At 36.1% G+C, this 14,940-nt stretch overlaps 1 protein-coding gene across 1 annotated transcript; it reads left to right on the top strand.

Annotated features, from left to right (window-relative positions):
• Positions 1 to 3,436: 3,436 nt before the first annotated feature.
• On the top strand, positions 3,437 to 14,186 carry LOC309497662 (uncharacterized protein). The gene is made up of 4 exons (XM_082167962.1): positions 3,437 to 3,482; positions 8,223 to 8,365; positions 10,057 to 11,139; positions 12,163 to 14,186. Exons 2-4 carry the CDS (start codon positions 8,281 to 8,283, stop codon positions 12,174 to 12,176), a joined length of 1,182 nt encoding a protein of 393 aa, XP_082024088.1. The 5' UTR covers positions 3,437 to 3,482; positions 8,223 to 8,280; the 3' UTR covers positions 12,177 to 14,186.
• Positions 14,187 to 14,940: the final 754 nt, after the last annotated feature.

Genomic DNA, 14,940 nt, shown 5'->3' with positions numbered 1-14,940 from the left:
TCAGTCCTACAATTCTTTATATATATTAGCAGCACTTATTACACAATTAAAACAGATGTAGCAGCACTTTAACATTGAGGTTCACGTAGTATGCTCCACTACCTCCACTGGTGTTACCATAAGCCATGTTTCCACCGCAATTACAATTTTGCGGTGGAAACGCAGCTATAGACTCAAGGAGAGCCACTACACTGACATCCTCATCACACCGCATATTCTGTCTGAAATTGCTAGAGGTGTCCCTGTCTGTGATGTATGTCTCCAGGAAGTTGAGGATGGAAATATACTTCCACCTCCGACTGCCTCCTGCTACCCCTGAACCTGACTTCTCTCTCTTGTAAGTGTCCCTCAGGTATTTCCACTTTTTACGACATTTTTCTACTGATCTAACACAACTTGATCTAACTTTTATTGGGCTTTTGGCAACCTTCAACATAATACTTGGCCAATCACAATTTTTGTCTGATATGCTCCTGTCACCTTCAATGGACTTGGCAACAGCTGTTAATCTTGTTGAAGCATTGCTTGACACACTGCAGCAGGACAGGGATGAGAACTTTTTTGAGGACATGTGGAAAGAGGTGGAGGAAATGGCTGTAAAGTGCCACGTCAGTTTTGAAAAAGCAGAAAAGAGACAGTAGATTGTGTGGATCCGTAATTACTTCCTCAACTTGGAGCACGTAGAGAACTTAGACAAGGAAGCCTTTTTAAAGCTCATATATTCTGTCCAGTGATTGACTCATTCATGAATGAGCTGCAAAGGAGATTCTCTAAGAGAAATTGAAAAATGATGCACGGAATCCAAGCACTCCACTCTAAAAGCAGCACTTTCTTGCATGATATATTATCAAATATTGAAGATTTGAAGCATGAGCTGTATCAGACAAAAAGTGTTTTGGAAATGAAAGGAAAAAAACTAATGACTTCTCTCATTGAATTTGTGGTATTTCTGGAACCCTTTAAGATGTGTTTCATGAGCTTTTCAGGCTGTGTAAGATAGCCATTGTAACACCTGTAAGTAGTGCTGTGTGTGAACATAGCTTTTCAGCACTTAAGCTGATCAAAAACCATATCAGAACAACAATGGGGGATGAGAGACTGAGCCATCTAGGAGTTGTGAGCATTGAATCAAGATGGGCAAAATCCTTAAATATGGGTGAGTCTGTAAAAGATTTTAGCAGCTAGCAACCATAAAAATCGCAGAATGGTACACTGTAAAAAATGTTACTGCTATTTACTTAAAAAAATTATGGTAACAATATTACACATAATATTTTTGAGTAGTTAAAGCTTGATTTCATTCATGAAATCTACCTGAATAAATCATGTAAAATGCCCTAATTTATTTAGTCTATGACATAATGAATTACAACTTTTTAGTGAAATGTGCTTTTTTATTTGAAGTATTTTTTATTCTCAAGTGAATGGATATGACCTGTTTATATTTAACTTTGAGATATATTGTTTTATAAAAAGACTGTATGCTGCTAGGACAGTACAGATTCAAACTTGCTACTGCACTATCACTAGCTAAGTTATTGCTACATATATGTAACAATATGCTTCAGAATATTTAAAAAATGCAGTTATTCACAACCTAACCATAAGCCCTACTCTTCTGCACAATGGTAACGATCAAAACTTTAACATAATAGCAACTCTTTCAAATGTCAAACATACCTGAACATTAAACATGAACAGATGTTTCCCTTTACTCAAAAACACATGAAATAACACTTTATTTCAAGATTTACTCTCCATTTCCAGCCATGTGCAAAGCATGCTGGGAACAAACAATGGCGTCTCTAAATAAAACAGCATAAATGAGCTAATTCTCTTAAAATAAATAGGTAGCCTTTTCCTTAATTTTATGAGGTTTGTCAGTTCCTCAATTCAAGCCTTAAAATTGTGTATGTTTCCTTAAAAAAAAATAGGAAAATGCATCTCTTGGTTTTATTAGTGAAATGTTCTCAATATTTTCTAATAAACACGGAACCACAATTTTCTTAATGAAATATACATAATATTTTTAATGATCACCTCAATTTTTTTAATGAAAATTACAAGACTCATGATTCATTTTTTACAGTGTACTTTCTTTAAATAAACCAGATACAAATACCTATTATAAGCCACAAGCAGGATGTAAAATGATAACTACGTCCGAGTCTGAAACTAGCAAAAAACACTTGCTGGCGCTGCATTGCGCCGAGTGTATGATAGGGCCCGAAAATATATATTTTTAATAATTATTATTATATAATTTATATTACAGTTATATTTATTAATTAATTGTATATTTATTTTATGAATACAATTCTGGATTTATATAAATAAGGCTGTTCTATTATTTTTTTTAAACCTGGTCTTTTTGTTTTACCCATGTATTGGGCAACATGTAAGATTGTGAAGATTTATGTAAAGTTTATATAACTTAATGTTGAGTTTTATTATTTTTGTGAGCTGTACTCTATTCATACATTGGATTCTTTTATTTATTACAGTTTTTTACTTCTAAAAAAGTGAAACGTTAATACAAATTGTATTTGATTGTTATGATTTACAGCAGTGAATAAATGCCATTAAAATATAATAAGGTATCACTGTTTATTGCTGATTTTAAAGCTTACTGAACTTTAAATGATTTGGATAGAGTTCTACATAAATACACAACATAAGAATGGCCTCTTTGTATTAATTGTGGCCCCTCTTGTGCCCCCCAGTTGAAAAAATCCTGGAATCGCCCCTGCCACCAGCCCTGCACATTTTGTAACATTATACAATACCATTCAAAAGTTTGGGGTCAGTAAGATTTTTTATTTTAAAGAAATGAAAGATATTAATAATTTTATTCAGCAAGGATGCATTCAATTGATCTAAAGCGACAGTAAAGACATTTAATTGTAATTTTACAAAAGCTTTCTGTTTGAAATAAATGCCCTTCTTTTGAACTTCTTATTCTTATTTAACTTCTTATCCTGGCAAAAATTGTACACAAATGTTTTCAACATTTCAACAATAAATGGTTTTATTTTTTTTATATATTTTTTTATAGCAAATTAGCATATTAGAATGATTTCTGAAGGATCATGTGACACTGAAGACTGGAGTAATAATGCTGTTAACTGCTGTTAAATTAACTTTTTATGTCCACATTTTTATATTAGAAAATATACACTCACACTTATTCGTTTCATTTTACACATGTATGAACTCTGCTTTCTGAACTCATACACTCTTTTTAACACGTAAACCCCATTTATCACTATTTGCATTTTAATATAGGTAGGACTAATGTATAAATGGTTTCTGCACCCAAACATTACAGGTTTGACTTTTAGACAAAATCTCACAATCTTTCATTATTGGTTCTTAATATTATATGTGTACAGAGCAGTGTGTTGACAGGACTTTTATTTTGGTCATGTAGTGCGACGTCATAAGGATGCGTCGCGCTCCTGCATCTGTTGACAGAAAAAAGGTTTGTGTTTTAAGCATTTAAGGCGTTTAAATCAATGCAGACTGTTTTATATCAATGTAAAATAATTAAGTTTTATTTAATGTAATGTTGTTCTGCTTTATCTAACATTAAGGGATGTTATATTTTTGTGAGTATCTTAAGTAGAAAAGGTGCGTCTCATTTCGTTCTCTGTATCGTGAATCATAATCACAAATCCCGGCTCTGGCGAGTAGTAATGTGAGAAAAGGAGATTGTTTAATATTCAGGTAATTGACTGTTTCGAATCGCTGACGACACAGCTGTGAAAAACATAGACATAAACACATAGGCTGTTTTCAAAATCCCACACTAACTTACTGCCCAGTACTATTTACTATTTATTTTGTAGGAATAGTGTGTGAAATAGTATACAACATTTTTTTTAAGGTAGATTGCTACAGTGTTGTCACATGACCGACAATGAACATTAATTCAGCACAGCTGTCCAGGCTGTTACCTTACAAATAAATGTGCCAACCAGTCTTTTTTTTTTTTTACTTGGAAACCTGAGTGAAAATGTCGTACCTTTCAACTACCCTCACTGGTTCTTGATCTAACCAATAAAAAAAAAATAGTTGGTTGGTGTTAAGTCAAGGTGATTCTGTAAAATTAAATGTTTTTACTTAAAATCAATTAATTCGATTTTAATTTGCTCAACAAAAAATGTACACTGAATTTTTAAACAATTTTTACCATAAAAATGTGCTTAATGTGGTAACGTAAATTAACTGGTTTAACTAAAGTAACAAATATGGCCTAATTATCATGTTCGAATCAAATTGACTACATTTGGCAGGCTAATTTTAAAGGTTCAGGTAACAATCCTTACAGAAACACCTACCAGTTTTACTGTGTAGAATACTTAAGTCGTACAAGGGTAAAAATAACTCCTTATAGCTGGGTTTTACAAAACACCACAAATAGTCTTATTCTCTTAGGATTTATGGTAGATTATCCCCTATATTAGGTATTTATTTTAGCATAAATAAGTTATTGATATGAATTGAACTCATTGCCTAATTGAGTAACTTTACACAGTTATTGAACGTTTTTGAATCAACACTAAAAGGACTTGCTGAACAATGATACTGTTTTTTTGTTTGAGCTCTTTTGAAGCATTGAACTCTGTTTGCATTACTAAATCATAATTTTTTCTGTTCATCACTGTAAAGCTGATTTGAAATCTATAAAGCGCTATATAAATAAAGGTGACTTTTTTTTTCTTGACTTGATCAAACGTGCCATAGAGGTTAAAGTACAATTTATGTAACAATAGTGTTTTTGGAAACACGGCTAGTTTGTACTGTACAGTAAGGCTACATTTAAAATTATTCCCTGCCTCCTGCCACCGAGTGGTTTTAGGAACTTGGTTATAGGAACTGGCCACCAGAGTGGTTCCCCGAGAACTAATGGTTCCCGTTTTCTGGTTGCATTCGCACCGCCAGTAGGAACTCTGAAGAGACATAAGCTGAGTTTATTGTTGTGACTTTTATTTTGATGGCGCTGAGAATGAGCACACAGTGCTCCCATTGTTCATCTTCATTAGTTTATGATCTGTCCAACAGTCCTGTCTAATACGTTAAGCTGAGCAGAAATAAATAATCATGTTTTGCTTGGTTTCCTCAAAGTTGCGTTTGTATTTTCTCCTCAGCGTAAATGTTAAGAGGCTCATCTATCACTGTTTTCCATGTTCGTAGAGTTAGTTTCTGGAGTAAAGATATAGGCTATAATCTGTGTTCACAGTTTTTTTTTTTTTTTTTAATGGCGGGTGCTGGTGTTTCGCGTGCGTTCAGCCAATCAGCGTACACTAGCGTCACTGGTAGTTCCTATAGTGCTGGTTTAGACCCGACTCTGAAGTAGGAGCTAAATTAGTTCCTCCAAAAGGAGTTCATAGAACTAAAATCGTTCCTAGTTCCTGCGGTGCGAACAGGCCAAAATCCGGGTACTTCTGCCATTAGATCTAGGAACTGTGAAATGGTTCCTCCGGTGCGAAAGACCCAATCATAGGTCATCTGGGATGAAAATGCATACAGAAAATGAGTCGCGAGATTCTTCCCCATCTAGTAAGTGGCATGGAAGCAACAGGGAGGAGAACTCAAACAAACTGCTCCTGAATCTTTCTGTGAATCTTACTGTCATCACAGTGCATGGCTCAAAAAAAAGAGAGAGACTGACATGCTCCCAGCAACAAGTGCCTCCACAAAGCATGTGTCGATAACACAAGCATTTACAAATGCAACACATTTGAAAAGGATTCAAGAAGATGGAAAGAAATAACTGACACCATTTGTTAATCGCCCTTCTAAACTAATGTGCTGATCATAACGCACACAGACAGTAGCTCGCACATCAAGTGCAGTTTGCAGGCACACAGAAAGATTCAGGAGTAGGTTTCTTTGTACAGTCTGGATACTCAGTATTGCTAGGCAGTAGCTGCTTCTGGACGTACATTTAGGTAGGGCAGATTCTGGGTCTTAGCGCTAGTTTACGATAAGCGTTTTGTAAGCTTTATATTCTAATCGTTGACCACATCCGACAAACTTGGCAAAATTATAAGGTCCTTGCGTTTTTCAGCCTGAGAGTGATGCTCTAATAATGAAGAGGAACAAAACAGACTTTATGAAAAATGCATAGAACGCCATCTTAGAATTACCTTAATGTAGTATAAATTGTCTCTGAATGTTGTTTTAGAAAATTGCAAGTTGTGTAGGAATGCCAGTGAGGAAAAAGTCATGTCTATTCTCAGAACAAACATAAAAGAAAAACACAACAGAACTACTGTATATAAAAGCTATCCACATGAGCATGGGTTTTAAGGGTTTATACTAGGGATGCACCGATTGGGAAATTCTGGGCCGATACCGATACCGATGTTTAACATAACAACTTGGCCGATGGCCGATGCCGATGTTTTTTCTTTTTGTTATTTATTCCTTCTTTTGTGCCACGGAAACATACAAGTCTTTCGGCTCTTGATCACACTATCCTAGAATGAGCACAAATTCAATCAGACCAATTTATGAAACAAAAAAAACCTTTAATGTCACTTTCTGGTTGACAGTTATAACCTTATTTATAAGTTCTTTTTCAGTTGTTATGAAGAGCAATATGAGAGAGAAATTTGGTAATCATTGTCTGACCCAACAAAAAAAACATTATAATATTCATTTTATTTTTCGTGTTCGCATTTATGAGGGAAAAAACACGGGTGAATGTTCATACCAAAATATAAAATTTTAAGCGCGCACGCGCTCTTCTGCGAGAGAGAGAGAGAGAGAGAGAGAGAGAGAGAGAGAGAGAGAGAGCGAGAGAGCCCCGACCGCGCGCGCGCTCTCACTCACTATTCAGAGCGGTCAAGCTTCCCCGTACTTTTTGACAAGAGTCCTTGACAGGGAGGCCAGAGTTTCTTTGCAGCTCAAGTCGGCGGCGGTGTGTACAGTTAACGCTCTATCTGTTGACGGCGCTGAGGGAAAAGCTCCCCCCACTGGAAGAAGCAGTCGCCGCCCATTTGTGTCCTCCTGCGCACCCATCAAAGCCGTGCAGAACGTCTTCAGCACTCGCGGATCGTGCATACTCCGCCGCTTCTTCTGCTACACACCATATGGTCGTTCTTTTCTCGAGAAAAGGAGTTTTCTCATAGAAAATAAATAAATAAATGCGTCATTGTACCCAGCACTTCTGAAAATGCACTTCCGAATGCGTCTCTGTCCCCAGCATATCAAACCAAACTGACGCCCATGTGACATCGGCGAATGTCATTTTTATTTCCCGATGGCCGATGGCAGTTAACGAGGCAAATATCGGCCGTTACCGATGTTCAGCCGATGCATCGGTGCATCCCTAGTTTATACTCTCATTAATTTGATACACTACTCCACATAGGAAAAACAGACAACTGGGGGGAAAAAATGGCAACTCTAGTTACTGACCTGATGCAGACACATATCTGAAGCGGACTGTGAGGTTTATGTAAGGTTGCGTGAAAATAAGCTGGGCAGCATGATAAATAAATGTATGTATAATGCTTAAAAACGCATGCAAACGATGAGCTTTCGTGACCGCGCAGCACAGCAACATCGCATGAGCATAACCGTGATAGAGACGATAGTCCTAAATCTCTACCGGTTGACAAATTTCTACTGGTATATTGCCCACCCCCTATCTCTGACCAGTCAAAAATGCTGCCAAATGTTCTGTTTCAGAGAAAAAGTCTAAATAAAAAGGCAAGTTTATTTATAGCACATTTCATACACCATGGCAATTCAAAGTGCTTTACACTGAAAATAATTAAAATAACCACAAAATAAAAGCTGGGAAAATTTAAACTTTTTTTTTGAAGAGTAATGTTTGATTTCCTTTTGGGGAAGTAGAATATTAGGTTTTCCATATTTAAGTTTGTTAGGAATGGTTAGGTTACGCAAAGGGCATCCAAACAAATGTATTATTAACAGATTTGTTGTTTTAAAGGGGAGAAAAGATGGAATAGAATTAGTATAGATGCCGGCAGATACTCAAGGTTGCAGTACTGTTATCGGACATAAAAAAGTTGTATCAAGTCATCCCTATTAAATTAATTAGGCCATGGAAGGGCATTAAAGTCATCATGAAATTGAAAATAATGAAATCTCGTACTGACTACTAAACTGAAGAGCTGATTGAGACGCACCCAGTGATTTAGTTTGGATTTGTATTTATTTCTGTTAATTATCCTCATCTTAAACAGGACAGAGTGTCCAAACACACAGAGAAACTCCAGAGATCCACATGACACTATTATAAAGATGGCGTTGATTAAAGAGGAGAGTGAAGAAATGAAGATTGAAGAAACATTAAGAGTGAAACAAGAAGATACTGAGGAACAAACAGGTGGGTTTCATTCTCAAAACTGAACTCAGTCATTTCTTATCAAATCGGTAAGCCCTTCCCGACTAGAGGTCGACTGATATGGGTTTTTCTCTGGGCGATATATGATGCTGATTTATAAATTTTTTTTGCTGATATGTTATATATAATAATATATTTTTTTTCATCTCATAAAATCTAAAAGTTAAGTAATAAGAAGTGGTACAAGTGATTTATTGAACAACACAACCACAGAAATAAAGTTTAAGTGCACAAATTTGGCCATAGGTCCTCTTATCAGAATGAAAAACTATAGTTTTATTCAATGGCTTCAGCCTTGTTAGCGAGCCAAGACCGCTCACTTTACAATCACTAAAACGCTGTCTCTTTGTCAGTTCATCGCGATCTCACAAATCACTAATCGCGATCACACTGTTGAGACTTTATTGGACAATTATTAATTCAAAAATGGACTATAGGAGTATAGTTTATGGATCTGCCAGGAAGTCATACATCAAAATAGTGGACAAAGTACATCATACAGGATTGAGACTTGCCTTAGGAGCGTTATGGACAGCTTTTTCCTCTTAATGCAAATGAAAGCTTGTTTCCGCCACGTAATAAAAAAAAATGTAAAAGATAATTGCGACTCTTAAGGGCCGTTCACACCAAGAACGATAACTATATTTCCATCCACACCAACTAACGATAACAGTCTGTTTATTCTAAGATCACACGCTGCGGTTTCAATGTCTGCACAACGTCATTGAACATGTTTTTGCTGTTCTTATTGCATTTACACGGCTTTAAACCATGCTATGTCCTCAGCATGCTATGTTTTGAGTGAAGCTAGTGTAATCGATCAAATAATCGAATAGTGAATTTAGCTGATGTAGTCAATATAGTGGAATAAAAACAACACCTAGTCTTTTCCACCGCAACTTCAAAGGAAGCAAGAAAATGTTGTGGAAACAAGCGCTGGATACTTGAGGTAATACTTCTCACCATTTATTCTGAAGGTATGAACGATTGTTTTCCATGTCCATTTTCTTGAAAAGGGGCTTGACTTGTCAAACAGTGGTGGATTTTTCTGTACCTCGTCGATTAACTTCACCACAATGTCGTCTGCCATTTTAAATGCGCACAAGCCCTTTAAATTCAAGTGGATTATGATTGGCTGTCAGTGTTTTATCATTCAACAGCTGAAAAAATCATTCTGAAAGTGATCTCAACGATATCGTTCCTAATATCTTTATCGTTATAGTTGTGGTGTGAACTCTGCTATTCTTAAATATGGAGAGCGATTTTTAGAACTGTATCTTTATCGTTATCTTTATAGTTATCGTCCTTGGTGTGAACAGGCCTTTAATCTAACACAATTCTGACATTTTCTTCCAATTGCGAATTCACAGTACATCTAAATTATGACTTTATAACTCACAATTGTGAATTTATATCATGCAATTCTGACAGAATTGTGAGATAAAAATGTGCAATTACCTTTTCTATTTTTTATTCAGTGGCGTAAACAAGGTTCCATAGCACCAGCAAGCAACTGAATGAGAAAATTTGTTTGGTGTTCTGTTAACTAGGTGCATTACCTTTGGGGATCTAGCATACATTTAGTTGGTTTTGATGCTTTAAATGTCTAAATGTGTTGATGTCTTTGTGCCATTAAACATGACTTAACTTGTATTTATCTTTTTCTGCCGTAGATCTGATGACACTGAAAGAGGAGAGTGAAGTACTGAATGAAATGAAAGATCATGATTTGATAACTGGAGAAAAATATCTTAGTGGCTCACAGACTGAAAATACTTCCTCTCAAAAAAACGTTAGAAGGAAAGTACCTAGAAGTTTTTTCACCTGCTTTCAGTGTGGAAAGAATTTCAGTCACCATGAAAAGCTTAAAGTCCACATGAGAGTTCACAATGGAGAAAAGCCTTACACCTGCCAACATTGTGGAAAGAGTTTCACTGAAAATGGAAGCCTTAAAGTTCACATGAGACTTCACACTGGAGAGAAGCCTTTCACCTGCCAACATTGTGGAAAGAGTTTCACTCAAAGTGGAGCCCTTAAATACCACATAAAAACTCATACCGGAGAGAAGCCTTACACCTGCAAACTGTGTGGAAATAGTTTTATAACAGAACCAAGCTTTAGGTGTCACATGAACATTCATACAGGAGAGAAGCCTTTCACATGTGACCAGTGTGGAAAGAGTTTTACACGTAAAGTAACCCTTAATTCCCACATGAGAATTCACTCAAGAGAGAACATTTTGACATGCCCTCAGTGTGGAATGATTTTTACATGTAAAACATCATTTGATTCCCACATGAGAGTTCACACTGGAGAGAAGCCTTACACCTGCAAACTGTGTGAGAAGAGCTTCTCACAAAAAGGATATCTTGGGTATCACATGAGAATTCACACTGGAGAGAAGCCTTACACATGTGAACAGTGTGGAAAGAGTTTCAGACAAAACGTAACCCTTAATAAACACGTGAGGATTCACTTAAGAGAGAACCGTTTTATATGTCATCAGTGTGGACAGAATTTCACAGACAGGAAACAGCTTAAGAAGCACGTAATAACTCACATTGGACAGAAGCCTTTCATGTGTCATCACTGTGGAAAGAGTTTCACACTTAAAGGAAACCTCAAGACTCACATGAGACTTCACACTGGAGAGAAGCCTTTTACATGTCTTCAGTGTGAAAAGAGTTTCATATATCAAAGAGACTTGAAACATCATTTGCAAAGTCATTCTGGAAAAAAATTGCAGTGTTCAGAGTAGGGGTGGCACGGTTCACAAAACCCACGGTTCGGTTCGTATCACGGTTTTAGGGTCACGGTTTTCGGTTCTGTACGGTTCTTGTTGTTGTTTTTTCTTTTAATCTCCAACACTCCAAAAATTTACTTCAGCATATGATATATAGCTGAATTATCTAATTATTAATTAATTTATTTCATAAATGGGGTGTGTTTGCAAAACGCAGCTTCTCATTTCCCGTGGGCTGTGTCGGACAGTTATTTGTCACCACTTTTTGCCAGGGTTGATATTATGTCCCAGCACGGATGTACCAATACAAATAAATAAAACATTTCCAGTTAACTAGCAAAGTATTCGTTCGTTTGTTAAATAAGAAGCAATCTAGCGCTGAAATGTGTTTTTTTTAATCAAGTGATCAAAGTGCTCGTTGCCGTTGCGATCAGTGGCGCTGATACAGTGTTCTCGTGGCTCGCGCACACACCGCAGCGGCCGCACATTCTTCACTCAGACTCGCGCTTCAGTCCGTTGAGGAGACTCTAGGCTACTCTATTCGTTCCGATGAAATCACAAAACAAAATTCATACAAATCTGTCCCTGCTTGATATACAACCGCTGATAAACATAATCGGTTTTGATGAAAAAGAAAAATATATACGAGTGCAGATTAGAACTCAGAACCTTTGACACGCTTGGCAAGTTCTGCCACTGGACCATTAAAGTACATACCGGTACGTGGAACAGTCGATCTATGTAGCCTATTTATTCACGTGAAAAAAACAACATATAGCCTAGTGGAGTTGATCTCATTAAATGTCTAAGTAAACCCAGTGTACTATTTAAATCGATTGCTGGACATTGTAATGTTATTCTACATTTGTCTGATTTATGATTTAGCATTGTATTAGCAGTAGCACGGGCACAAGGCTACATTGCGCATGCGTCGAACCGTGCGAACCGCGCGACGCACACACGCACCGAACCGAGACAAGCGAACCGAACGGTTCGGATGTTTTTTTCATGTACCGTGCCACCCCTAGTTCAGAGTGTGACGAGGTTTAGAAAAGGAGCAATTTCAAACATCACCTGCTCATTCACTCTGGAGGAAGGCGATTTAATTGTGATCAATTTAAGAAAAAAAAAATCTTTTGCCATTACACTTTCAGATACACCTGAAAAGTCACACAGATTTGAGACCCTATTTGTGTTCTTTGTGTGGGAAGAGATTTAAATGGCTCTGCAGATTAAAATGGCAGGTGACGCTCCTACAAAGCTTGAACATGTCTTTTATTTGCATCGTTTAGTTCTTTATACTTTGCATAATTTTTGATTAATACATTGTAGGGCAATAACAGTTCATGAATAATCTTGTACTAATGCCTGAACTAATAGCTAATGGAACTCATGTTAATTAACATTAAGGGAATTTGGCCTTTGTCTTTCCTCATATTCATATTCCTGTGAAACAAAAAGTCAAAGCTAGACAATTTAATGTTCCTAGTCACTGGTGTGCTAACATTTTTAAATATGAATGGGATATAATTTAATTTAAATAATAAAAAATTCAGAGATATTTTACTCATAAAAACTTCTAAGAATAATTGTGGCCAACGTGTTTTAGAGAAAAACGTTTATTTCATAATATGAAACTTTCCCCCTACTTTCGATTCTTTCACTTCAATGAATGCAACATTTTTGAATGAAAGATCAAAAGGATAAACCATGCAGATTTATTTTTCCAGCCATCTTTGATCATATTTACCAAGGGTGCCAATAATTCTGACCACAACTGTAGTTAATATAGCATTGTAATCGACATCATACACATAATTCTGTATGTGTATGATTGGATGATCTGTATGTGCACAATAATTCTCCGGCTATATTGCTAAATGTACCCAATTTTTCATATTTCACATTTATTTGTATAGTGCTTTTCACAATACATATTGTTTCAAAGCAGCTTTACAGAAAATGTATGAGTCTACATTACAATTTAGAGTAATCTGTTATCAGAGGTGACTGTCTAAGTTATGCAATTCAGAAATGTACATAGACAAATCACACACTTAGCTAACAATGTATTATTTTAAACAGTAATCATTTAAGGCAGAAACAATGAGCTCATTGAAGTAATGAATACATGTTTGTTACAGGGTTGCCAACTTTGGCTTCATGGCTGGAGTGAGATTTATGAATCAGCTACCTTTTTAGGTGGTAAAATCATAACAGTTAGAAAAATAGTTAATGTAAAAAAGCAATTTATGCTTTTATTTTTAACTAAATACAAAATAAATGTTTCTGACATTTCTATAGTCTATTGTGCTGAATGCTCTTTGTTGAATGCAGAAGCTGCAGACGCTGGTGGGTCATATTTGTAGCATGGGTCCATTTCTGTCATCTTTTTGCACATTACAGAGGACAATTTACCCTTTAGTGACAGTTTATTTCTTGTCTCAGTTTAGGAACCCTTTCTACCTAACCTATCGCAGAGAAGGTTCTCTCAGAGTCTGCATTTGAATGTGGACGGCAGAGCACAAGCTGTGCCACTTTTGCAAGTCTTTGGAACCTGGGTGCACCTGTTAAATGGCTCTTCATGGCACTCAAGTGTGCCCATATGACATCTATTTAGTTGAATTCCTTTTCCCCGTCCACCTTGACCAGGGTAGTTTTCCAGACCTTTTCTGGGATATCCGTAGATTGACCGGTAAACGACAGACCGGTCAGTGTCTTCTAACATTTGAAAACCAAAGAACTCTTCACCCAGGCAGTCCTGTTCTCTGTCGTCATCAAATGTACTATATCTTGATATATATATCGTTATTGGGATATGAGATGACTTATATTGTGATATGATATTTTGGTCATATCGCCCAGCTCAAATACCTCCCTACCGGCAGGATGTGGCTTCTGTAGCGTTCTTTTCCCCTGGAAAGGGCACACTTTCCCAGTGTTACTCTCCCTTGTGGATATTTCTATCTTGTGAGACTTTAAACTTTCTTTCTTTTTTTTTTTTTCTTCATTCTGTGAATCTAGAGCACTGCAACATCAAATAAATACTTATAACTTACACTGATTTGGTTTTGTGACATTCTTAAGTCTCTTATTTGGGAAGGAACACTTAAGATATTGCAATGCAAAAGCAAATTCAAGGCTGAAATACAACTAAGTTATTATTACTAAGCCTATTTTTTACCATGATTGCCCTGTGAACCTGGAAGAAAAATATGTTTGACATATAGTGCCATTACATTTGTTAACCTACTCCATAGCATGAATTTTTTGTTTTTTATTAAATACTACATTAAAAAGTTTGGATGAACAACTACTGCAATCAGTACTGTAATGTTGATTAGGCTACACTTTTATTTACAGGTGTGCATATTGAAAAGACAAATCGAAAACAAATCTTTGTGAATCTTGAAAAAGTAATCTTTAAGGATTGCAAGAAGTAGCCTAGGGGGGAAAGTATGAAAGCATGGGTAGCAATATTCAATTTGCAATGTAATATGCAAAATGACAATGCAATATGTAAAATGGCAATGGATTTCTGTATTTAAATGTACATTTTCCATTACATTTGTGCAACGGTGCTGCAAAATTAAAATTAATCATATAATTTACATTTGCCATTTCATACACTAGTTTTAATATGTAAATTGAATACATATTTTAACGCTTTATAAGTTAGGGTTAGGGTATTTTTAACATGTTCAAGCAAAAACTGTAGCAAAATGATCATTTAAATGCTATTTTTCTTAATTGCATTTACACTCACAGTTAAGACACTTGCGATAGCATTTTCATTAAATGTCCCGCAATGAAT

The sequence above is a fragment of the Leuciscus leuciscus genome (assembly GCF_965113295.1).
Source record: "Leuciscus leuciscus genome assembly, chromosome: 4".
In the NCBI taxonomy this organism is placed as follows: Eukaryota; Metazoa; Chordata; class Actinopteri; order Cypriniformes; family Leuciscidae; genus Leuciscus; species Leuciscus leuciscus.
This window is presented reverse-complemented; position numbering and strand designations above follow the sequence as displayed.